This window comes from Vitis riparia, chromosome 13 (genome assembly GCF_004353265.1).
Source record: "Vitis riparia cultivar Riparia Gloire de Montpellier isolate 1030 chromosome 13, EGFV_Vit.rip_1.0, whole genome shotgun sequence".
NCBI classification, from domain to species: Eukaryota; Viridiplantae; Streptophyta; class Magnoliopsida; order Vitales; family Vitaceae; genus Vitis; species Vitis riparia.
In genome coordinates, this window is record NC_048443.1 from 6,287,956 (window position 1) to 6,314,361 (window position 26,406).

At 37.1% G+C, this 26,406-nt stretch overlaps 1 protein-coding gene across 7 annotated transcripts in view; it reads left to right on the forward strand.

Annotated features, from left to right (window-relative positions):
• Positions 1-2,581: 2,581 nt before the first annotated feature.
• The window catches only part of LOC117928058 (transcription factor TGA2.2-like), a 30,148-nt gene continuing 6,323 nt past the window's right edge, over positions 2,582-26,406 (forward strand). The window contains exons 1-12 of one of the 7 annotated variants that reach the window (XM_034847825.1): positions 2,925-3,036; positions 3,136-3,199; positions 3,311-3,489; positions 3,588-3,742; positions 14,215-14,330; positions 16,116-16,192; positions 16,360-16,557; positions 16,798-16,872; positions 16,960-17,019; positions 23,082-23,159; positions 23,279-23,330; positions 24,147-24,418. In XM_034847825.1, coding sequence (XP_034703716.1) covers positions 3,645-3,742; positions 14,215-14,330; positions 16,116-16,192; positions 16,360-16,557; positions 16,798-16,872; positions 16,960-17,019; positions 23,082-23,159; positions 23,279-23,330; positions 24,147-24,418 — 1,026 coding nt within the window. In that variant the 5' untranslated portion in view covers positions 2,925-3,036; positions 3,136-3,199; positions 3,311-3,489; positions 3,588-3,644. The other 6 variants (XM_034847828.1, XM_034847826.1, XM_034847831.1 and 3 more) reach the window with 6 other exon arrangements.

Genomic DNA, 26,406 nt, shown 5'->3' on the forward strand with positions numbered 1-26,406 from the left:
GAAGATTGATTATGTTATCCTTTTAATAGTTTTTTTTTCATGTAGATATCGTTACCTTTGAGACTAATGAGCCCACATGAGTTGAGAGAAACTCGTACCAATATAGTGTTAAGAACTTTATCTCCTATTTGATGCGAGGTATCATAAAATAAATTTGAAATTTTCATTATGATTTTCTAAGCATTATGTCCAATTTTTTGGTTTATTTTTTAATTATTTAATATGTGTTTAGTTTTCTTTTCTCTTAATTAGGAATGAGTATTTTTATTTGTAAGTGCAAGGTTATTATATTTTTTTATATAAATAATTTTGGAAAGTTTTTTTCTTTCCCTGAATATCAAATTTCTTCAAAATTTGGAAGATTTCTTCCTATAATATTGTGTAAAACAAATAAAAATAAAGGGAAAACCTGTAACTTATTTTTATATTTCTTTATTTGTCAATACAATTTATATTCATAAAATATTATTTAAATATTTATTATATTTGTTTATATAAATAATTTTGGAAAGTTTTTTTCTTTCCCTAAATATTAAATTTCTTCAAAATTTGGAAGATTTCTTACTATAATAATGCTTTGTTTATTTTTATTGTGTAAAACAAATAAAAATAAAAAGAAAACCTATAACTTATTTTTATATTTCTTTATTTGTCCATAAAATTAATAGTTATAAAATATTATTTAAAGATTTATTATAAAAATTTCCATTAGTACACAATAATTCTTGATAAGTAAATTTAAGAATGTATAAAACTAAAATTTCAATTAAAATTTTCAATTTTAAGAAAAATACTATTTTTAGAAACATGATTTTAAATCTTTATTTTAGATGGGGTAAATTAAATGCTATTATTGTTATATACTATATTTTAATTAATTGGGATTAATTTTAGGATATTGAAGGATGAAAATTCATAGATTATTTATTTTATAATGTTTAATAGCGCTATGTAATTAGAAGTATTTTAAGTATCACTTTTAGAAAGATAAACAATGGTTTAAAGAAATTCGTGGAGTAATTAAATATTTTAGCAAACTTCTAAAATTCATTTTTAAAAATCTAAAAATAACTTGAGTTGATGTTAGGATAAACTTTAAAGCTCTTTTTTTTTCTTTTTTTGTCAAAAACACTTTTAAAACACATTTCGAGTCTTTTTTTTTTTTTTTCCAAATGCTTTTGGTTTAAAAAATATTTTTTAAAATAAAAAAAATTAGGTGTTTGAGAAAATACATTTAAAATTTTGAAAAATCACTTATAATATTTTCTGAAAAAACTTAGAAGTACTTCTGACAATGTTTCTATTTGAAGTGTTTTTAGTAAAAGTGTTTTCGAAGTATGTTTGAGAAAATCATTTATTAATAAGAGTATGTTTGAGAGTGATTTTAGAAAATATTTTTAATATTTCTAACATTTAAATGATAAAAATTTTCAAATATTAAAAATATTAAAAACGCTTCTTAATGTTTTTATTTGAAGTGTTTTTAGTAAAAGTGTTTTCGAAATATTTTTGAGAGAATCATCTATTAATAAGAGTATGTTTGGGAGTGATTTTAGAAAATATTTTTAATATTTCTAACATTTGAATGATAAAATTTTTTAAATATTAGAAATATTAAAAAAGCTTTTTAGAATCACTGTCAAACATGTTCTAAGTATTTCTAAAAAAAAAACACTACAAGTGATTTTTTAAGTGATTTTTCAAACTTTTAAAAGTATTTTCTAAAATTTGTCAAACACTTAATTTTTTTGTTGTTGTCAAAAAACGCTTTTTAGACTAAAACATTTTTTAAAAATCATCACCAAATTGACTCTTAGGGTGCATTTATAAGTGATTTTAGGAAATATTTTCAATATTTTTAACACTAAGTATTATAAAAACTAGAAACATTTCTTAAAATCAATGTCAAAACAAATACACTTTACTAAAATACTTTAAATAGAAACACTTGTACGACTTATTTACATTTTTAAAAATCTTTATTTTTTTATACACTCTATAAAATGATTATGATAGTATTATAAACCAAGTAATCCGGAGTCCAATCATTTTCAAATCAATTTTATTATTTCTTATATCTAGATAATAAGAATAAGATTAAGATACAGTGAACGAGTATAAAATAATGAGATCAAATTATAAATATAATACGATTAATTTTGTCTCTCTCGATAGATACGAATTGAGTAAACATACGAATTAATTTAGATCCAAACATATAAATTAATTTTCTCTTAAACATGTCAATTAACTTTTTCCCGGAATAGTATTCTTAGGAAAACTGGTGGAGGTAAAAGGTGATTTTACATTAATCACTTCGAAAAACGGTCCTGAAGTTTCAGAACTTGCATGGAACTTGGGCAAAATCCGAAATATTTTACAGGTTTAACCTAAAAAATTTAAACCAGAGTGCGAATAAGGCCAGATTGGATGAATTGTTACTGTGTCAGTATCCCTGACACAGTTCCAGAAAAAGGAAAAAATAAAAGTGATAAAAGAAATCTTTATTTGTCAAACCACTAGACAGCATACAAAAATATAAAAAATTACAGGTTCTTGGAAAGTGGAAGATTTTTTTATTTGTTTTTGACAGGTAAAAAAACAAAACCAAGGTGGAAGGTTTCTCAAGAAGGGACACCTAGAGATTGTAGTGATCCATGTCACTCTCTCTCTTACTCACAATTCAACACTCAAAAGTAACAAAATCATCATACTCTCAGGTGGGTTGGGTTGAAACTTTGCTTTTGATGAGTAAATAATCATTTTGTGAGGAAATTTTACAGTGAGTCCGAGATTCTGAGTAGGCGATTTGGGTGTTCTAAACACTGAAATTCGAGTTTTTTTTAGTGGTTTTATCTGATTTTGGCTTCTGGGTACTGTTGGGTTGTTGTCAAAATAGGTGAGTCTGATCCTTGTGAGCTTCTGTAGTTTAGGTTTTCTATGGCACTTTCTTACTCATGTTGATTTGGGCTTTTGGTGTAAAGCTTCTGGTCTTTTGACCCAAATTTGTGAACTTGATCTTCAAGGGCTTCTGTGGTTAGTTTTTTCTGTGTCTATGTTGATTTGGCCTTCTGGAAATTGTTAGGTTGATGTTAAAATTTGTGCTTTTATGGGCTAAACGGTGATTATCTTCAGGAGCTTCTGCAATTAGGGTTCTTCCGTGGTTTTACTTTGGCTTTTGCTTCTAGGATATTGTCGGGTTGGTGTTAGTTTCCAGATTTTGATCTTCTATAGCTTCTATTGTTACTTATTCTTGGGCTTTTATTTTTATTTTTGTTTTTATTTTTATTTATTTATTTTTTCTTTTCAGTGTTCTTCATCGATTTAGGCTTCTGGGTATGGTTAGTGGTGGTCGTGTAGATGATGAGGTGTTTGTCTAGTTCAGTTGCTGTCGGAATTCCCTTTTTTTTTTCTCGCGAAGAGAATCTGTTGAAGTAAATGCTGCTTCCAGTGAATTAGGTCTTCAATTTTAAATTAGGGATTTTTAGAGTTGAGTATTTTATCATTTGCCATTTTTCCCTTTATTTATTTATTTATTTTTGTAATATATCTGAGGTAAAGCTCACTGTTCTGTTTTTTTTCCCTAGGTTTTTCTTCTGGGTTTAGGGTTTTCTGAGGAACCAAGGAGGTGATGATGGTGATTCATGGGGAGTATAGCAGTGAGGGCTGGTGCAGACGATGAAAAGGAAGCAGTCAGCGGGATGCCGAGCTTCGATCCTCAAATACCTGTTTCGAATGCACTGTAAATGCCTGCCTTTAGCTTTAATCTGTTAATTGTGTTATAGCATTATTTTTGTATGAACGATTCTCTGCTGCATATTTTTCTTATTTTTTACCTTTTTCTTCTTTCATAGAACAACCTTTCTCCACATCTGTGTAGCTCATTGGTGAAATAGTTGCCACTGAATGGAAGTACATAATGAATTCTTACTCCACAGTCTAGCTTACATCTGAATGATTTCTTCGTGGTTGACTGTCAAATTATAAGTTTTATTCATATTTCAGTGTATTAGAAAATAATTGGTAAGATCCTGCTCGAGTAGTTCCATCATTGAGTCAGTTTTGAATGGCTGGTGAAATGTAATGTTGATTCATGGTTGGTTAGTAACATGACTACCTGGGGGTTATAATAAGTTGGTTATAGCTCAGAGCGGTGCTATTACTTTGTCAAGCATATATAACATGAGACAGTGTTAGAATCTTCGGGAAACATAGAAATGAAGATCCTCAATAATTTCCATTAGCAGGAACTAAATTTGTTGTCCATTACACCCAATCATAGGTTTCACTTGTCTTTTCCAAGCTTCTCCCAAGGGTTATTCCATTAGTATTTCCAATATTTGAATTTGATTAAAAACAGAATCAGAAGTTTGATAGATGTATTTTTGGCAGCCTAGAAAATTTTGGATTGTGATGGTTTGGGGTGAAGCACATTGTTAAGTGTTGACCTTAGAATTCATTGTTTGGACCAGGAGTTTAAAACTGTCTTTTGATCTTTTTGTGTTTGTAGTAAGGTGAAGTCATTTAATTATTTGAGTGATTAGTATTTTTAGAAAGTGATAAATTATTTATGTATCTATGTATTTGGGCACCACAGGTGATTTATTAGACTAGCTTGATCATATTTTTAGAATAGAGATCTATACTTTGGTTGCAAAATAATATAAATAGAAAAAATTATAAATTTTGTTCAACTGATTAATTTAAAACTAGGGCTGCTAATATGGTTTGTTGAGTCAGTATTTGGTCCTTTGCCCTGAAATTGTGCTGGATGTAGCATGTGCCATGCCTAGTTGGGCAGAACCGAGTTTAGTCTCGGACTTTGGAAATAAAGTTGAGATTGGCTGGGTACTCAACCTTGGCCTGAAGTTCAGTTATATTAATCATTATTATGTGATTTGATAATGGAATGCATCTACAACTAATTATTATCACAGTTCAACTTGCTAGAATGACTATTGTCTACTAGAGGGTACAAGATTAAATTTTTTTTGGAGTACAATGTTCATGTGAAACATATATGGACCCAAGATTCAAATTTTTGACTGAAGTGAATGTGTTTAAGCAAAAAGGTATCAGTTTTGATGGAAATATGTCATGTGTGGTGGAAAGATTTGGTTATATTAATTATTTATTGCATTGTATGATAGTATCATGTTTGTAACAGCTAATGATTATCACAGTTCAACACTTCAACTTGCTAGACCAATGGTTTTTTGAGAGAATATTTGTGCACATAAAACATATATGTACTCAAAATTCAAAATTTTAACTGAAGTGAATATGTTAAAGCCAAAAAGATATCATTTTTTGTGGAAATATGTTATGTTTGGAGCAAGATTTAGTTATGGTGTCACGAAGGGCGTTACATTAGGTCTGGTGTGCAATTTGTAAGTGGAAGTGATGAGAACTTTAGGGTGAGATGGCTTGTTTGGCAGTGTAGGAGCAAACATGGAGAAATTGGAAGCCATGGTGGGTCTATGTTTGGTTTCATGTTGGTTCAGAAATGTTGAGGGTGGTTATATTTGGATCTTTTCTGAGCTACATGGGCTGGTGGATGCAAGAGAGAAGGAAGTTTTAGGAGGAGCTAGAAGTCAGAAGGGGTTACCAGGTGAACCTTTAGTGTGTTGTGAGGAAAATATGAGAAGAGTGGGGTTAGGCACTGTTGTGTTGTTTGCTTATCAAAAGAGAATCCCAATTGTGACTGAAATCATTTAATCTATACCCAGATTTACAGACTTTATAAAATGTTATAGGCTAATGGTTTACAGCTGGAAGGAGCTTTTACTTGCACAATTAGTCAAGAGATGCCCTTGACATCCAGGTTTTTCTCATTTTTAAGATTTTGTTATAATTGGCTGCATTCTCCCTGGATCAATGTTGGATCACACACCCATCTTGCGTGGTTGAAGAAAGGGAAAGGTCCTTTTAGGTTTGAATACATGTGCTCAAATCAGATGATTTTAGGGGACTTTGTGAAGATATAGAAAAATGAATGGTACAGGAGTGTGATCATGAGAAAAGCAGGGTGTTAGAAAGAATAGAATAATGGGATAGGGGGAGAAAAGGGCCCTTTGGCAGATGGGGTGGCACGTAGAAATGAGGAGAAAGAAGAATATTGGAGATTGGTGGAAATGGAGATCAATTGTGATTGTGGAAGGAAATTGGGAGAGGGTGGGAAGATTGGAAGATGTACTGAGGGGGTAGTTTTGGTATGATATCTAGTGTGAACAGGTTCTTTTCAAGGCCAGGTTCTCAAATTTGTTCATGAATGTGAAAAATAAAGAGGCTATGGTGGTGAGTACCTTAGGTCGTTGGAAGAGTTGGCAATTGGAACCTGAGATTCACAAGGAGTTTCCATGATTGGGAACTAAAAGTGAACTCCTGTTTGCATAATGTAAATGAGGCAGAGGTAAAGAGAGAGAGAATGTATGTGGTTTGGTGTAAACAGACAAGATATGGAAGATACATGGTTAAATAACTTTTTCATGATGTTGATGGACAATGAAGAGGGAAAACTTTCAGGAAAAGGAGTTTGGATTAACTGTGGCTACTTCAAAAGTGGCTTTTTTTCATTTAGATGTCAGCAGGAGAGAAGATTCTGTCTATTGATCAGCTTATGAGCAGTAGGAGAGTTCTCCCAAATTGGTGTTAACATGCAAAAGGGGCCGGTAGACTTCTAATCACCACGTAGTAAATTTCCTGGTGACCAATGCCTTTAGTCCTTGAATTTGCACCTTTTGGAGTTGTGAGTGCCCTTTTTGATACATGGGGGTGCTAGTGAGTTGGCATGGGAAGTTCACTAGGACAACGCCACTTTGTTTGGCCGTGTGAATAGAAGAACATTTGACATTGAAATTACTGGGTTGAAACTAATGAATCTTGAGATCATTATTCATGTGGATGATTGAGGCTCCAACTGAAGGGAGGAGGTAATTTTTTAATTTCCTTGATAGTTTTGGTTGTTCCTGAAAAGAAAGGGAGTGGGCTTATTAATTTTCCCTTTTTCGGGTTCTTCTTGTATACTTTGTGTTGGATGCACCCATTGTTTCTGATTCTTTTTAATAAAATCGTTTGCTTTCTTACCCAAGTAAAAGAAGAAGAGAAAAGATATAAGATGGTAATCCCCCAGAAATAGGATTCATCTGAATCCCGCATGTTGCCACAACCTCCTAATTAGGTCCTTTTTTTACCTTAATATACTATTCTGTTGTTTTTCGTCAATAATAATAATAATAATAATAATTAGGCCATCTTTCAATTCATTGTGTCTATTTGGCTTGTTTTGGTACTGAAATTGGAAATTTTGGTAGCCCAAACTGTAGTTATTGGAAACCTGATAAAGGACGGAAAATTCTGTTCCATTTCTTAAGTAGGACAAAACTTTTTGGAATTTTCATGGGAGCAATTTTGCAAAAATGCCATTAAAGCTTGGGGAAAGGATTCAGGAAATGTTTGGAAGACTTCGCAAAATTTTTTTGCGCATTTCTTCATTCTTTCAGCTATAATTTCTATTTTAGTTTCAAATATGTTTCTTGATCTTATTATTTTATTTTTGGAAAATGGAGGAGAGAGAAAGAACTAGAGAGAGAGTGAGTGGGAGAGACGGTGAAGAGTACTGGCCCCAAGGTGCGAGAGGGGTCTCAGAGGGAAATTCTAAGTCAGGGGGTTGGAAAAGGAGTTTTGGGATTGAGTCCAAAACTTTCGAGGTTGAGACAGAGAAGAAAAAGGGGAGGACGCAAATCTTTATAGTGGAGAGAAAAGGAGGGGTTTCTTCCTGGATCAAGTTGGGGCCGGCAAGTTTAGGGCCGCTCATTGAAGGTCTGGTTTATTGCTCAAAGGACACGAGGACAGGTCACTGGGAGAAACGATGGCAAGAGAATGGGAGATTTTTCTCCTTAGTGCGAGGGGAAAACAAAGGGGGTTGCTTCCTTCGCCTGGGGGTCGCAGATCGGGAAAAGAAGAGATTTAGAATCTTCGTTCCCAGAGGCAGAGGAGCAAAAGGGGGCTGGATCCTTTTGGTGGAGGCGCTGCGAGAGATAGAATCCAGTCCAGACGGGCAAATGAGACAGGAGAACAGGGACAAACCTTGGATACCCTTGTTGGGAAAATCCTTCGCGGAGGTGGTCAAGCAGAAATGCAGCACCGGAGAAGGGGTGGTGAGGGTGAAAGTGGATAACAGAGAAGTAAATGTGAATTTGGAGAAGTTGGACCACTGCCTTGTAGGTTGCTGGAATCTAACACAAGGTGGGGGGGAAGATTTAAGAAAATGGGGGACCCAAATGTCGAAATGGTGGGGGCTTAAGGGCAATTTAGGATTGGCCAAATTGGAAGACGGCAAGGCACTTTTGGAGTTTGAGTTGATAAATGAAGCCGAGAAAGCCCTAGTCGATGGGGAAATAGTGGTCAATGGCCTCGTCTTGCGTTTGGAAAAATGGAGCCAAAGGACGGGATGCCTGATGGAGGAGGAGAAAGAAAGAGAGGCCTGGGTAAGGATAGTGGGTCTTCCCATTTCGTTATGGAATCGGGACATTCTGTGCAAGATAGGAGAAGGATGCAGGGGTCTGTTAGAGATAGACGCCAAGACGGAGAGGAAGGAAGATCTACAGTGGGCTAGAATTCGGGTAAGGAGAAAAGAGGGGAAAAATCCTAACATGGTGGAAATCTGGGTCGAAAATACATGCTATTCCCTCACTCTGTGGTGGGAGACGAGGCCGACGCTGCGAGTGGTGCCGTCCGGCGAGGAAGAAAGACAACTAGTAAAAGACGGAGAGGTGGAGGGTGAGGTCCAGTCACGCGAGGGCAAGCGCGTGAGGGAGGCTGAAGGGGGCTCGAAACTCGAGGAGCAGCGACAGACTGCGGATGGGACGCGAAAGCTGACTGTTGGGTCAGGGCGACCCATAGAGGGGGCTTGTGGGCCTGGTGAGCTGCAACTAAGGCCCAAGGGAGCGGGGCTTAATCAAAATGGGCCAGCTGCGATGGGCCTTATGGTGAAGCCTAGTGGGGCTGAGGGCAGTAGCTCATTCTCTTCCGCTGAGGAGGCTGTTGGACCAAAGGAAATTTGGAACATGGCCCGGAAGCCCATGGCGGATGTGGGTCTAGCAGACGATGGTCAGAGCTCAGTGAGTGAGCCAAGCGACCAGCCTGTTGAAGCCCAGAGATGTGAAGTAAACTCGGGAAGCCCATTCTCTGAATTCTTTCTATTTGGAGAGAAGGATGGGCTGCATAGGCAGAGAGAGGCAGAACTCCTCCTCATAGGGCGATCGAAGACTGATAACGCCCTTATTGAGGAAGCGATGAGGTATGTACAGTCCGATTCCTTGGTCCCGGTGCCTCCTTCTTCCCCTTCTCTTTGTTTTGGTCGGACTCCAGTGGGGGAGTTTTGCGACCTTTCTGGGTCTGAAAAGAAGAGGGGCGAGGACGATTATCCGCTTCAAATGATTATGGGATTGGAATCCCCTTTGTCAGAGACTGTTGAATGCTGGGATTTGGTGGAGGTCAACAAAACCAGAAATGATGATAATGGAAAGGAGTTGGGTTCTGATCAGATAGTGCCTCGAGTAAATAAAGCAGGGGGGGAGCTTAATTGGGAGAAAAGTGATTTCGCCAGTTTTAGTAAGTTCTTGGGTTTTTCGACAGAAGGTTTAGAGAAGGACATCATGGAATTCCTGATCAAAATTCGTAAGAGAAGGGAAAGAGTTCACAGTAAGAACAGTCTGGAGAAATCCAAATTTGAGAGAGAATTAAAAAGATTGGAGTGCTCCATTAACTATGAAGGGGGGAAGAAGCAAACTGATGGTGGACAAATAAGGGGGTGCCATATTATGGAATTTAAATGAAGCTAAGAATCTTAAGTTGGAATGTTCGGGGGGCCAATGACAGCGCCAAAAGAAGGGTTATTAAGGCAATGATTAGAAGTCAGAGGGTGGATCTTTTTTGTCTCCAGGAGACCAAAATTCAGGCTTTGTCGGAGGGATTGGTCAGAAGCTTGGGTTCGGGTAGGTGGTCTAATTGGGTGGCTTTAGACGCATTGGGCACTGCGGGAGGGATTTTAGTGTGTTGGGATAGAAGGTCTCTGGAGGTGATGGAGACGGAGGTGGGAAAATTTTCTGTTTCCTGTAGGATTAGGAATGTGGAAAACGGGATGACTTGGATTTTTACTGGGGTGTATGGACCTTTCTCCAGAGAAGATAGAGTGTGTTTGTGGGAAGAACTAGGGGCGATTAGAGGCTTGTGGGAAGATCCATGGTGCTTAGGGGGGGACTTCAATGTCATCTTGTCCCATCAAGAAAGGAGTAGTCAGGGAAGGTTATCTGGGGCTATGAGAAGTTTTGCCCAAACTGTAGAGGATTTAGAACTCACTGATCTGCCTATGCAAGGGGGTAATGCCACTTGGAGTGGGGGAAGGAATAACCAATCCTGGGCGAGGCTAGACAGGTTCTTGGTGACTCAGCAGTGGCTAGACATGTTCAGTGGGGTAACCCAATGCAGATTGCAAAGACCCATATCCGATCATTTTCCTATATTGCTGATGGGTGGGGGGATAAGGAGGGGCCCTACTCCGTTCAGATTCGAGAATATGTGGCTGAAAGTGGACGACTTTAAGGGTCTTCTCCGGGGGTGGTGGCAAGGGATTGAGGTGAGAGGAAGGGCTAGCTTCAGATTGGCATATAAGATGAAGGTTTTGAAGCATAATATTAAAATTTGGAATAGGGAGGTGTTTGGAAGGCTGGAAGTAAATAAAAACTCTGCCCTCCAGCAGCTGGAATACTGGGATGGAGTGGAAAGTGAGAGAAGCCTGACCATAGCTGAAACTGAGCAGAAAAAAGAAGCCAAGGATGACTTCTATAAATGGGTGTTAATGGAATAAGTTCATTGGAGGCAGAAGTCTAGGGAGCTTTGGCTCAAGGAGGGGGATAGGAATACCGGTTATTTTCACCGTATGGCCAATGCCCACCGGAGGAATAATTCGTTGGACAGGATTGTAATCAATGGGGAGCTGCTGTCTGAGGACCAAGAGGTGAGGGATGGGATAGTGAATGCATTCCAGAAATTACTCTCAGAAGAGCCGGGATGGAGAGCGGATATTGAGGGGCTGCAGTTTAATCAACTGAATTCCCGGGAAGCTGATGACTTGGAGGTGCCTTTCTCTGGGGAGGAAATCAAATTTGCTCTGATGGAGATGAGGGGAGACAAAGCCCCAGGCCCGGATGGCTATACAGTGGCCTTCTGGCAAGATTGCTGGGATTTTGTGAAGGAGGAGGTGGTGGATATGTTTAAGGAATTCTTTGAGCATGGGTCGTTCGCCAAGTCTCTCAATACCACCTTTTTGGTCCTTATTCCTAAGAAAGGTGGAGCTGAAGATCTGGGGGATTTTAGGCCAATCAGCTTGCTTGGGGGTTTGTATAAACTTTTAGCCAAAGTCCTAGCTAATAGGCTAAAAAAAGTGCTGGATAAGGTGGTTTCAGTCGACCAAAATGCTTTTGTGAGAGGGAGACAGATTTTGGATGCTTCTCTAGTAGCTAATGAGGTGATTGATTATTGGTATAAAAGAAAAGAGAAAGGATTGTTATGCAAGTTGGACATCGAAAAAGCCTATGATAGCATCAATTGGAATTTTCTTATGAAGGTTCTTCGGAAGATGGGGTTTGGGGCTCGTTGGATGGAATGGATGTGGTGGTGTATCTCTACGGCCAAATTCTCTATTTTAATCAACGGGGTTCCAGCTGGATTCTTTTCAAATTCAAAGGGGCTGAGGCAAGGAGACCCCCTCTCTCCATACCTTTTCGTCTTGGGTATGGAAGTGCTTAGTAACATTATTAGACGGGCTGGTGAGGGGGGTTTTATTTCAGGCTGTAGGATGCGGGGGAGAGGGGGGAAGAGCTGTCTGTTAGTCACCTCCTCTTTGCTGACGACACTCTCATTTTCTGCAAAGCTGAGAGAGAACAATTGACCAATCTGAGTTGGATTTTGGCTTGGTTTGAGGCTGCCTCCGGCCTTAGAATTAACCTGGCTAAGAGTGCTGTATTTCTGGTGGGGGAAGTGGATGAGGCGGAGGAGCTGGCGGCTGAGCTAGGGTGCAGTTTGGGGGCTTTACCCACTGTGTACCTAGGGCTGCCCCTTGGAGCCCGTCACAAAAATTCTTTTTCCTGGGATGGGGTGGAGGAGAGAATGAGAAGAAGACTAGCCCAGTGGAAAAGGCAATATATCTCGAAGGGGGGAAGAATTACTCTCATTAAGAGCACTTTGGCCAACATACCCATCTACCTCCTTTCCCTTATTCGCATTCCAAAGGCTGTGGCAAGAAGGATTGAAAAAATCCAAAGAGATTTTTTGTGGGGGGGAGGAAGATTAGAGGGGAAAGCTCACTTGATTAATTGGAAGGTGGTGTGTAGCCCTAAGGAGGAGGGGGGTTTAGGCATCCGAAAGATAGATGTATGGAACAAAGCACTATTGGGCAAATGGGTTTGGAGATATGCCTATGAAAAGGATAATCTTTGGAAAATGGTGATAGAGATGAAATATGGTCAAGAGGGATGTGGGTGGAGGACTAAGGAAGTTAGTGGGCCTTATGGGGTGGGGTTATGGAAGGAGATCATGAAGGAGGCGGATTGGTGTTGGGAGAGCATGGCTTTTAAGGTGGGGAAAGGGACTAGAGTTTTGTTCTGGACGGATAAGTGGTGTGGCAATGAGGCGTTTTCTCAAACCTATCCTCAGTTATTTACCTTGGCGGGTCATAAGAATGCCAAAGTTTGTGAAGTGTGGGATACTAGCATGGGTCAAGGAGGTTGGAATCTCAGATTGGCTAGAGATCTCAATGATTGGGAGATGGAGCAGATAGGTGGCTTGCTGGATCTTCTGAAGGACTTCAGGATAGCTCCTGAAGAGGACTCTGTGAGTTGGAAGCGGGAAGGCAACGGTGTGTTTGGGGCCAAAGGGGCCTACAAAAGTTTGAGTGGCCCCTCAGCCGGTGCTTTTCCAAATAGACGCATTTGGTTGGACAAAGTTCCAACAAAGGTGTCTTTTTTTGCTTGGGAGGCATCATGGGGGAAGATCCTCACCTTGGACAAGCTTCAAAGAAGGGGATGGCAGCTCCCTAATCGGTGCTATTTATGCGGATGCGAAGAGGAAAATGCAAATCATATTCTCTTACATTGTATAGTGGTTAAAAATATTTGGGAGATCTCCCTTGCCATTTTTGGAGTTCAATGGGTATTCCCAGAGTCAGTTATAGAGGTGTTACGTAGTTGGGGGGGTTCTTTTGTGGGAAAAAAAAGAAAAAAGATATGGAATTCCATCCCGTTGTGCATATTTTGGACGGTTTGGAAAGAAAGGAATAGGATAGTATTCAGGGGAGGGTCCTTAGATATTCAGAAATTTAAAAATTCTTTTGTATGTAATTTGTGGAGTTGGGCTAGGGTGTACATTGGTGAGGAAACTTACACTCTGTTAGGCTTTTTGGAGTGGCTTGGGACCACTTGAGGGTGGGTGAGGTTTTTCCACCTTTTTTCTTGTTTTTCCGGCCTTGTTGGGGGCTGGGCAGTATACTCCCTGTATACATGTGGCTTTTTAGCCTCTTCTAATATATGAATGCTCATTTATCAAAAAAAAAAAAAAAAAATATGTTTCTTGATCTTATTTTATTTTTTAAGAAGTTTCTCATTAATTTTCTCTCTTCATGTTTCCATATTTTTTGAGATTGGATTGCTCTTTTCTTTCTGGACATTTTATAGTGAAAAACTGTCACTGAAAGTAATTATGGATATTCTATGTCAAATATTTGAATAAGACTTCATAAATTTTTTTCAAGAAACCTTCCTCATCTGCTATGTATTTTGTTTAATTTGAGGTTCAGTGATCTTTCTGAAAATTTTCCATAAAATTCTTTCCATAAAGCATAAAGTAAATAGAATGTATGAACTTTCCCCTGTGTCTACTACATTCTTTGTGTGGAAATAGAGATGGAATTCTTTGTGTGTGAAAATGGAGTTTTCCATTGTTTTCTCATTTGGCTTATCACTATTCTATATTATATAGGTTGGCTAACACTATTCTATATTATATAGGTTAACTTACTCCTTGTTCCAACCAAGGGTATTTCTGTTGTTAGTCCTTAGTACTGCTTTCTCTCTCTTAGATGAGTAGTATGAAGATTTGGTGCCTTTTTCTTATTTTTGTATAACTGAAATTTATATGACTTGTCATCTCGTGAAGTACGGATTTCAGTTGTACAGAGGGGAACTCCATCCATTCTTATCGAGTTTCTGACTTTGGGACACTTGAGCAATCCATTGGGTTTCATTTAGAGGATGCTGTGGACCTGAGTGGAAGTGAGTATTCAGTAATCCAACTCAATAAGAGATTAAAGCAATGATACATGTGTTTTGTGTTCCATCATTTGATGGGCTTATTTGAATTGTTTTGATAACATCTTAGTAGTGCTTTTCTTTACTTCTATTTTGCCTATTTAAATTGGAAGAAAACTAGTTTTCATCTTCTTTTTTGAGGAGTTTAAAGCATAGCATGGGGCCCCTACTTGTATCAAGAAAGGGACTAGGTACCTAATTTAGAAGACTACTTTCATTCTGCATGGTTCCTTTTCCTCCCATTCATGTTATCTTTAGCTTGGAAGAAAACTAGTTTTAATATCTTAATCATACTTTTCTTTATTTCTATTTTACCTATTTAAATTGGAAGAAAACTAGTTTTTATCTTATTTTTTGGGGAGTTTGAAGCATAGCATGGGGCCTCAACTTGTATCAAGGAAGTACTAGGTGCCTAATTTAGAAAACTACTATGACCCTGCAATGGTGCCTTTGCCTCCCCTTCGTGTTATCTTTTCTTTTCTACCTGGTATTCAGCCAAGTAGCTAAGATAAAAAATCTGATTGATGAGGCACATCTCCCCTCCATGAAGAAAGTTTCAGTGTGTCTGTCCTCTCTAGTCTCTGTTATGCTGTTTGTTTGTCTTTTCTTCTTTTGCGTTGAAAGTCTAAAAGGTTAATGATTTCATGTACATAGAAATGATTTTAATACATGGTGGGCTATGAGGGTGATAGAAAAACAATACCCCCAAATATATATTGTTTAGGATCCTCTCTTAGAAGTAAAATTTGGATAATATCTTTTGATTTGTGGATTTTTGGCTGAGTTTCCAGAGTTTCCAAATCATTTAATTTTTATGAATGTTGACCTATTGTACCTTTTTTAATTTTAAAATCATTTAAATGGACCTTTTCAATTTTCCTGAATTTCCCATATTTTGCACATGGGATTTTGGCAAATTTATAAAACAATAATATATTCTAAGGCTTCTGATTTTCCCAAGACAACTGACTGCATTTATTGATATGATGGAAAATATCTTTACTCAATTTTTTCCGCATCCAAGATGTGCATTTGTATATATACTTCTTTCTAGGTGTTAAGTTCTAGAACAAATTCTGGAATGCAATATGGTTCTCTGGTAGCAGATATAGACCATCTCATGTTATTAACTGAGTGTTTGATGAAAATTAGCACACGCTTTTCCCTTTATGGGTGTTTTAATAGCCTCCTTTCAAACTTCAGTTATTTCTGAACCAACTGAGCTTCCAAAAAAACCAAAATTTCTGTATGTAATGAAGAAATTAATATGATAACTAAAAAAAACAAAGAAAAACTCTATTTTTGTCTGTTTCAAATAAGATTTTTCCATAATGATACATGGCCAACTAACTGAAGATTTGAGACCCAAAATTTCATGAGTTGATAGCCTGAACAAGTTATTGTCATAGAAGACAAGTAATACCATCCTCAAAAAAATTGATCTCCTTTCCTAATAGGATTAGGAAACTTCTTTTATGTGAAATTTAAACTAATGTTGTTTCTAATTTTAAAGTTGTCCAATTTGTTGTCTCCTAGCATGATTAGAAACTAATTTCTTCGTTATTTAAGAAAATTCTCCTTCTAATGTTTTTCTTTTCTTTTTTATCAGAAAAGCTATATAAGAAACTTCTAATGTTTTTCACCACAGATTTTAAATTAAATGATTGAGTGACCTTGTTCATTCCAGCAATTTTTTTTCCCCATTTTGGAACCTCATATGATTTCTTTTGTACTGTTTCCATAATGAAGGCACTGCATTCAATTCGACAAAACCAAGTGGTCGAGCAGTTATTTCTGATCCCCTCCATAGTGTCACTTTTGATAAGGTAGAGTTCCATTTTTTTTTTTTTTGGTGGTTTCAAGTTGTAAGGTTTCTATTTCTGTTATTTATGGAATCATTTTATTGGGGTTTTTTTGGCCCTAGGCGATCCATAGTAGTTCTTCCTGTACTAATTACCTATGGTTATGTTTTGTCTTTTTAATTTGCCAAAAGTCACAAAATTCATTTGATATAAATCCAACTGCTGCCCGGGTGGAGTCTCAGAGGTTGCCATTGCAAAAGGGTCAACAATCAAATCTGGTTTCTATATCTAGTGGTAGTGTAGAGAACTGGGGAGAGTCTGCAATGGCAGATGCCAGTCCTAGGACTGATATCTCGACAGACGTGGATACAGATGATAAAGTTCAGAGGGTGATCTCTCTCTCTCTCTCTCTCTCTCTCAACATCTTACATCCTGCACTGCATTAATTGAGTTATGTTTTGGATGGTATATCTATCAAGACTTGTTCATATCTCTCAGTTATTTTCAATTTGCATATTCATTTATTCTCTTGTTCATGTTGAGGCATGCTTCATTTATTTTCTTATTAAAAAATTTGGGTTAATAATAAAAGTTGATATCAAAAACTGACATTTACTTTTGATATTCAGTTTGAAAGGGGTCAACCTGCTTCCAATATGGCTTCTGATTCCAGCGACAGATCAAAGGATAAAAATGATCAGAAGGTCATATAGATCAAACTAATTGCGTGTATATCATCTCAACTGAATACAGTAACATTTGATGATCTTTTGTTTGTTTGTATTTCACAGACTCTTCGTAGGCTTGCTCAAAATCGTGAAGCTGCACGAAAAAGCCGATTGAGAAAGAAAGTATGTATTTTGTTGTTTAATTGTATTCTTTCTTGCTAATTTAAATCAGCTATTTGGTCAGTTCACAAGTGAAATTTTCTGAATTTTAGTAGAGAATATTACATGGAAAAAAGCAGTAACTTCAATTAGCAGATGGCATATGAAAAATGCCGAGGATCAGGCTATTCTAACTGCTAATATCATTTAATGTAGTTGCACTGTTGCATCATCTTTAATGGGTTTCCCAGATCTCGATTTTAACATTTTAAGACTGTTGGAGTATATGATATACATCGTGGGCCTAAATCGTACAAGCTTAACCTTTAAGAAAATTGGTTGCCTAACATGGTATTAGAGTCTCGTTTGGTGGGAGGTCATGTGTTGGAACCTCACCGCATGTTTATTTCCCCATTTTATTAGGTCCCCACTTTTTAAAGCCCTAACAATGCTGTTTGTCTTCAGGTCTGTGTGCGCCTATGTGTAACCATATGTGCGTATGGGGTCACACGTGAGGAAGGGTGTTAAGATCGTATGACATACATTGTGAGCCTAAATCTTATAAGCTTAAGCTTTTAGGAAAATTGATTGTCTAACAAAGACAAAACAATCTTCAATTGATAAAGGCACCAGCATAAAGTCAATGGGCTTTGGATTATTTTTCACTTGTCTGCTCCTTAAGTTTAATCATAATTTCCCTTTCCTCTTGCTTGCTTTACATCTATTGACACATGCAAAATTTTCTTATCTTCACATGATCCCTTAGTAAAGGAACAATTGCCTTCAGTCAAGTGTATACTTTTGTTGATCAAGGTAGTTTGTGGTTTAGAGATTATAGAAGGGTAGGGGCAGGTAGAGGATGTTCAGTCTTTGGCCTCAGCTTTGGGATGCTTGTTTGGCCATTTGCTGTCTACATATCTGCTAGTTTTGCCACTTAATGCTAGATCAACTTAGAATATAGTGATTGAATGTTTGAATAAAAGGTCAGCCTTATGGAAGAGATGATATCTCTTTGTTTGATTAAGAGCATTTCATTTTTTATTTTTTTTTTATGAATAAGAGAGTGTATTATATAAACTCAAAAAGCGCTTGAAAGTACACAAACTGCATACAATGAACACTAAAAAAAGAAGCAGAAAAGAAAGGACACAAAAATACTCCCTCCCTCAACAAAGACCCAACCAATCTATGAAGTCCACCAAAGGCAAATAGCCTCCGCCTATGTGCACTTTAACCAAACATAGAGAAATTGTTAAGATAGATGTTTTTTGGTCTTTGATCTGACGACAACTCATTTTCAAAACATCTTCAATTTCTTTCCTTCTAGATGGTCCAAAATATAGATAAAGGAGCAGCCTCCATACCTTAACACACCTTCTACCAATGAAAGAGTTGTGGCACCGAGGAAGAGTCTCCCTAATTGACTGAGGGATAACCCATTGAATACCAAAAATGGAGAACACCAACTGCCATAAAATTCTCACTTTATCACAATGTAGGAGAGTATGATCAATGGACTCTGATTCCTCCTTGCACAAGGCATGCCTGTTGACCAAGGTCCACCCTCTTCTTTGAAGTTGATTCAAAGTTAAGATCTTACCCTAGCAAGCCTTCTAAGTGAAGAAACTCACCTTTGTAGGAATCCACGAGTTCCAAATAATCTAAAGGGAAAGGGGTGGCACGAACCTCTCTCTAAAAGAGAATAAAACCCTCTTATAAAGAAAACCCCTTTGCTATCACCCTTCCAAACCACTCTATCCTCCTCTTTCCTCTTAATAGTCTATCCTTGGAGTTTGTGAAGGAGCCGCTCCATGTCAACTAATTCTCAATCATTCAGATTCCTGACAAAATCAAAGTTTCAATTTCCTCCTTCCCCCCCTGTTCCAAAAGTCATCTACCCATGCCTCTTTCAAAACAGATAAGACAAACAAGGATGGAAAAGTCCCACATTAGGGCTCCTCATTGCACCACCTATCTTTCCAAAACTTCATCCTACTCCCACTATCTACTGCAAAAGATACCAATGTTTTAGAAAAATCCCATGACTTCCGAATCACTTTCCAAACCCCAACCTCGTAGGAATCTCTCACCACATTTGACTTCCAACCCTCTTCTTCCTCAAACTTTCCCCTAGATTGGGCCTTGATTGATTTGTTTTCTGGAGCAGTGGAATTCAGTAATTGTTGTTTTCTGGTTAGCTGAAAAGGAAATAGAAAAGTGGAAGTATGATGTATGGATTTACCAAATGGTATCTAGAGGGACGAAACTTTCTCTCTTTTGGACTTCTTGCTCAGTATTTTGTTGTAGGTCACTTAGCCAAGCAAGGATTTGGTCAGCTTGTGTCTCTTATAGGTGATTTTTTTTTATTGCCCTAAGTTGAGGAGTGTTGTACTTTTTGTCCTATTTTTAAGCTGTACAGGTTGTTTTGCATTTTTGTTCACTTGGTTGTGTGTACTTCAAGAGGAGTGGATTGTGAAGGCAAGTGTTATGGGCTAGTTTGAGAGAGTGTAGGGACTCATATGGCAGGGACTTATAGAAAGTCATCAATAGTTGTTTGCTTGACTCACCATTTACGAAGCCCCTCAGCTGTAAAGTTGGAAATGGGAAGAGTTAAGTTTTGGGTTAATGTTTTCCCTTAAAAGATAACTATGTAGATCTATTTAGTAATCTCTGTAGGGATGCTTCAATGACAGACTACCAGTGTTCAGAGGAGGGTGAGGTGCAGTTGAATCCTAGTATGATTAGGAATTACTGTGGCTTGGAATTGGAGCTTCCTTGTCAATGTGCCATCTTTAAGTTGTTGGTCGGATTGTTTTTAGTGGAAAGTAGCTAGGATGGTGATTTTCTGTTGTTTTCAAGGCTCTAACTTTTGGGGGAATCTCCACTTTCCAAGCTGAGATTATGTCTTTTCTAAAGTGACTTTGTTCAGTTGATCCACTGCTTAAGAGGATCTTCACCGCCAATCAGATGAAAATAAGGGGTCAGTCTCTTGTTAATTGGTGTATCATGTGCAAAAGGGAAGAGCCATCTTCTTGGCAGCCTTCTTTTCTTCTGTTTTCTCTTTTTAAGGGTAGTCTTGGTTCTGCGGAGGTTGTTCAAAATTGTTGGTTAGCTGGAGGGTCAGGTTTATTATGAAGAGGAGAGGTGTGAAGATGTCTCTCTCATGTTTAGGTGCTTGAAGGTGTAGATGGAGTAATAGAACTTCAGAAGTGGTAGAGGTTTCTGACCTGAAGTTGAAGGAATATATTGTTAAATCTTGGTCTGATTGATTGGCAAATCCTTTTGAAGAGGGGGCGCTTGGCATTCTTGGATTTAATCAATGGTCTGTTTGTCTTCTTTTTTCTTTCTTTTTCTTTTGTCTTTATTTTGATAGACTTCTTTTTTTTTTTTTTTATGTTCTTGCTTTGTTTTGTTTTTCCCTTTTTTTTTGGGGGGGGGGGGGGGGGGGGGTTTCTTTTTCTTTTTCTTCTCCCTTAAAGTGTTGCTGGAATATATCCTGTATACACAAGCCACTGTCATTTTGGTTTTCTCTAATGCATCTTATTTTGTTGTGATTTGTTTTTCGTAATGCATCCTGCATGCTCAAAAAAAAATTGGAACTCTTGAGATTGCATCTAGGTTGAATTTACCTTGTAAGAATAGTTGGTTTAATAACACAACTTTTATTAAATGCAAAGAAGAAGCTTAAAGGGATGAAGTCTAAAGTAACCACAGGGAGGAGACAAACTAAGAAGCTATCTTTGTCCATCGATTTTAAAGTGATCATTTATCATTTGAATACAACTCTGTTAGGCAAGTGGCTTTAGGAAGTTTGAAGGGGAGAAATACATTGTGGAAAGTTGTTGCTGCAAGTATTGGGAAGATTATGGTTGGTGGAGGGAGTATGGCTAGTGTGGTATGGGTTTGTGGAAAGTCATTGGGATGGTTGGTTGGACTTTGTCAAACTCAACTGTACAGTTGGATATGGTCAAATAGTTAAGTTTTAGATTGACGATTATGTGAAGATCTTCGTTTCAAAGATCAACAGTAAATGGGGATGCTCTTATGGTAGAATGCTAGAGTTCAGAGGTTGGGTGGTGGTAATGATGGTCGGGTTTGGGCAAGTCTTAGGTGGCTTTGTTTTTTTTTATCTGAAGTCTAAATAGGTCTGAGGTTATCTGAAATTTGAATAGAGATCAATCCAAAACTGTCATTAAGACTTCATATTTTAGATAAAAGTTAAAAATTTTCTTTTTTTGCTATTCAGACAGTATATTAGAAAACAAGACTTAACCATAACATCTAAAGTCTATTAAGACTTTAGATGAAAAAACAAACAAGGCCTTGGTTTTATTAGGAATATTCATGACTAATAATTGAAGGTGGTGACTACATTCTTAGTCTTCATCAATTTGCCTTCTTTAAGGAATAGGGAGAATAGTTTATTGTCAAAAGTAAGTCTGAGCAGTTATTTTTCTGTTCAAGTCTTAGCCTCATTTGAAGGGAGCTCACCTACATGGTTTGCAGGCAGAAGTATGGATCCACCTACAAGTCAAAAGCATTGTTCTGCAGCTTAGGAGAGGATAATGGAGAAACTGAAAGAAGAGTTGTTTCATGTGTACTGGTGTAGCTTGTCCAAAAGAGAGGAGTCTGCTAACATTTTCAGGTTCATTTTACTGTGGCTTGGCAAGTCCAAAAGATTTTTAGGTTCATTGAGTTTTAGTTACTTAGAAGAGGCATAACCCCACATTAGTGCACCTGAAAAGTAGGGACTCCCCCAAAATTTATAGCCTTTGTCTGCATTTGGGGGGAAATCTTACATATCGAGAAGCTGAGAAAAGAGGTTGGTTTCATGGACTGATGTAGCTTGCTGTGCAAAAGGAAGAGTCTGCAAAACATTTTCAGGTTCAGTACACTGTATTTTGGATGCTATTGTTTTTTGCATTTTCACTTTTTGGGATGTGGCCTGAGTTGCCATGTTTGTAGAAGGGAGTGTTGACTGGAGAGGTTTATCAAGAAAAAGAGAAATGAATTGTGGACGATGACTCCATCAATTTAGCTTCTTGTCTATAGGGATAGCATAATAGTGGGACTTGAAGGGTTGGAGGTTTGTGAGTGAAATTGAAAGAATATGTTCTTAAAATTTTTTCTTAGCTTTCTTAGGTCTCAATGTCTGGAAAGGCCTTGATTTATTTTCAGTCTCCTGTAGCTTTCTTTTTTGGTCTTGTTTTGATTATCCCTTTTTTTTTTCTTTGGTTTTTGGTTTCTTTGTAGATAGGCAGCACCTCTTCTGACATTTTCTTATATCTCTTATGTGCTTGTGAAGAAATACATTTAAACTTCTTGAAATCACCTCTAAGTTGAATTTTACCTTCCAAGGGTAGTTGGGTTAATAATGCAAAATTTTTGTTCTTATTACACGTCAAAAATAGCAGAAGGATGAGGTTTAAGTGACCACAGGGAGCAGACAACTGAGAGGCTATCTCCTTGTATCAAATGTGATGTATTCAAATATTATACTCCTCCCAGAGACCAATTTTCCATTGTTAAGCTCCATTTGGAGACTCAATACTACATGTGCTGTTTCTGGGCTCTCTCTTGGAGGCCTATGCTTATGGCTTGTTCCCGGTTTAGTTGAATTGCAAACGCACCTTATCACCTCATGTTGTCTCAGGCCAGCCACTGTATCATTCCTATAGCCTGGAAACAAAGGCTGCAAAATAGGATTCCTGGTATTACTTGTTTAATGAGCCCCTTTTCCTTTTTTCTATGTAATTTATTTATTTTATTTTTGTTGGGTACATAGAATTGAACCTTGAACCTCCCAACCCCATGCCAACTGTTACCTGATCCAGGCCTCAAAAGACCTTTTTTTTTTTTTTTTTTCATTTTTTTTCATTTTTCATTTTTTGTTCTTTTTCTTAATAATTTTTTTTTTCTCAGCACATTTCATTTTATGTGCTATAACTGCTCTTAGTTAATGTTCACACATATTCATGCGTCATCTTTCTTGTTTTGCCATTTTTTTAGTACTTCTTGCTTGCATAAATGCTTATGTTGTATGAACTGACTTTACTCGGTTGCATCTGTTCTTGTTTTTCCATTAGGCATATGTCCAACAGCTAGAAAGTAGCCGGATGAAGCTGACCCAACTAGAGCAGGAGCTCCAGCGAGCGCGACAGCAGGTTGGCTTTGGTCATTTCTTGGTTTACCCATTGCCTTGTTTATTCTGTTGATTTACACAAAATCATTGTCTTTGTGAGGTGTAAGTAGCTTGTAATTTACCATGCTTTATGTCCTGTAGGGTATTTTTATTTCAAGCTCAGGAGATCAAGCCCATTCAATGAGTGGAAATGGTACTCCCTTGTTCTTCTACCCTGCATTTCTTACAGAAAAATTGAATGCTTGAATGCAAGTTGACTGATCCTGGTTTGGCTTAGGTTCTAACGTTTTACCGTTGATGGAAGAGAGAATTTAACCCAGTTTGAGCAACTTCTATTTCCTATTTTTTGTTGGTGGTGCTGGGATTATATCTCAGATAAAATTTTAATTAATGGCCCTATTTACATTGTAGTGGGCAATGACTTTCCTAAAGGTATCATCCTGAATACTAGAAGACATCACACAATTCATGAGTGTGAAAAAAGGTGTAACAAATTAATTCTTAATGTAAATTTTGATCATTTAAAATGAAAAATGCAAAATACAAATGAGTGGAGAGATGCAAATTGATAATTATTATTAATAAGTTTCACTCCATTGATTGTGTAAATATTAATATGGATCTTGCTATTTGTTTTTCCTCGTTGAGTTTATAACCATTGCATAGATAATAATAATGGGCAAAAACTTTTTGATAGCCAAAATATCCTGCCAATTCAGAAACATATTATGTTTCATACCATGTGGAATGCATTTAAGATTGGTAGGGTTACTATAATTTCTATGTAACCTTGACCACTACTGAAGTTGATTGAAGGTAAATGACATGATTCGTAGAAAACCTAAAAATTGATTCCTTATGTTTATACTTGTATGCATGTATATATGTGTGAGTTTGCACACACTCCCATACATAGAGAAGCGTATAATAAAACATATCCATGTGCTTTAAATTAGTTGTTGTCAAGTCTTATAAGGAAAATTATCTTCTTCATTGCATCTTCTGTCAGGGGCCATGGCATTTGATGTAGAATATGCTAGGTGGCTGGAAGAGCAGAACCGACAAATCAACGAACTGAGATCAGCGGTCAATTCTCATGCAAGCGATGCTGAACTTCGTGTTATTGTTGATAATATCATGGCACACTATGATGACATATTCAGGCTGAAGGGCGTTGCAGCCAAGGCTGATGTTTTCCATTTATTATCAGGCATGTGGAAAACACCTGCAGAGAGGTGTTTTTTGTGGCTTGGTGGTTTCCGTTCATCTGAACTCCTAAAGGTATGACCCTTTTACCATTTTGATGGTTTCCTTCTGTTGGGGTATTCAGACCCTCACCCTGACAAATAATAGGAAGACTTCATCTACATATCCATTTCTTCTCAGTTTATCACCACCCAGTAGATGCTATTAATTTTATTTGGAGTTTTGTGCTTTCTATCTTGTTTGAATTGTAACAACCTGTTAATTAGGTGCTTATTGGGGGCATGCTTAGGATTGTCCAGGATGACTTCCATGGGATAGTGCCTCATAAATGTGACATAAAAAATAGAAGTATAAAACTGAATGGATAGGCTTGTGGTATGTAGCAGAATTGAGAATTTGAGAGCTTATTTTTCTGTTCCTGAATGAATTGCTGGACTTTCTTCTCTTCTGCTTGCTTTATTCAGCTCTTGAATCCTTTCCATTTTGGTGCACTCTCCAGAATATCCATCAAGTAATTGTCATGAATATGGTGGCAGTGTTCTGAACCCTGACTTGATTAGAAGTTTGAACTCCCCAGGCCCACCAACAGCTTCTATTTGTTGGTTTTGGAATGAGTGTGTTGGAACTAACTCGTACTTTGTGTAAATTATGACCAGCAAAACATATCTGAAAACATACATTCAACAGAAAACAACTTGAATTTTTATTGAATGTTCTGTATTTATCGGTTTTCTATGTTTTAATTCTTTTAATATGATAATTGTCTGATTGGCAGTTGAACTATTTTCAACTAGTCTCTGTTTGAAAACATTGTAGGAGGTCTTTGCACATTTTCTTAAATTGTAATTACTATTTTTTATATAGTTCTTATAATATCTTTAGTTGTTCTTATTTGTATCTCTGGCTGCAAACGTTGCCTTGTAGCGAAACAGACATTTTTTTTTCTCTTTTTTCCCGCCTTTTTCTGATATTAATGCAGCATTTAGTACCTTTTATGCAGTTTTATTTCTCCTTTTCAAATTCTAAAACTTCTTGATGTAGGACAACCCTAGGATGGTTGCCTACACTCAAGGGTAGGTGGACTAGGGTTTTATTTTTTAGGGTGTAGGAGAGTAACAAAGAATAAATTTTATGGTAGAGAAAATTATAAGATAAAAAATACAGAGAAAGAAGAAACAATGAAGAACAGATGGAAAACCTTAGTCTCACTAAGGCCTTCTAGGAGTCTCACCTAGAAGAAAATCAATGGAGTCTCACCATTGAGGGTTGCAACCTTGCAATGAAAGAAAATATAATATTATTCATATCAATTCATCCCTTTGATTTACATTGATTAGTCTATTTATAGGCTTCTCTAAGAAATCCAAAGTCTACGAGTACTCTAATAACCTGTTATGATTCTAATTCTAATTATAACATCCAAAGTCTACTCAGACTCTAATAACCTATCATGACTCAAATTTTAATTATATTATAACTCAACTAGCTAATCCAAATTAGACTCCAACAAATACCAATTTCAATTCAATTCTAATTCATGTTAATCCTACTTAAAGTTTACTTAGGTCTTCCTTTTCTTCCTTGAATAAACTTTAAAAGACTTTCCCCCATCAATTCTCCCCGGCTTGAAAGAACTCAGCTCCGACGAGTTAGATGCTTGATACAATTCATAGAGATCGGGGTTAAGCTTTTGAAAATCCGTTGTCGTAATCCATGTATTTTCAGTGTGGTTTGCCTCTCCATTTCACCAAAAAATTTTGATATCCACCTTGTCGAGTAGACATAAGTTGATCATCAAGAACATACTCGATCTCAGGATGTGGGCTAAGAGTAGGTGGTAATTGAAGATCCAACTCTTCACTTACATTGTTGTGATGGCCATGGTAGATATACAAATCTTCCACATTAAATATTGGACTAAAATGCAAGTCTGAAGAGAGCTATAACACATAAGCATTCTCACCCAACGACTTTAGTCCCTGAAATGGACCTGTTTTCTTAGCTTGAAGCTTTTGATATGTGCTCAGATGAAATCTTTTTGGTCGTAGGCAAACCATCACTAG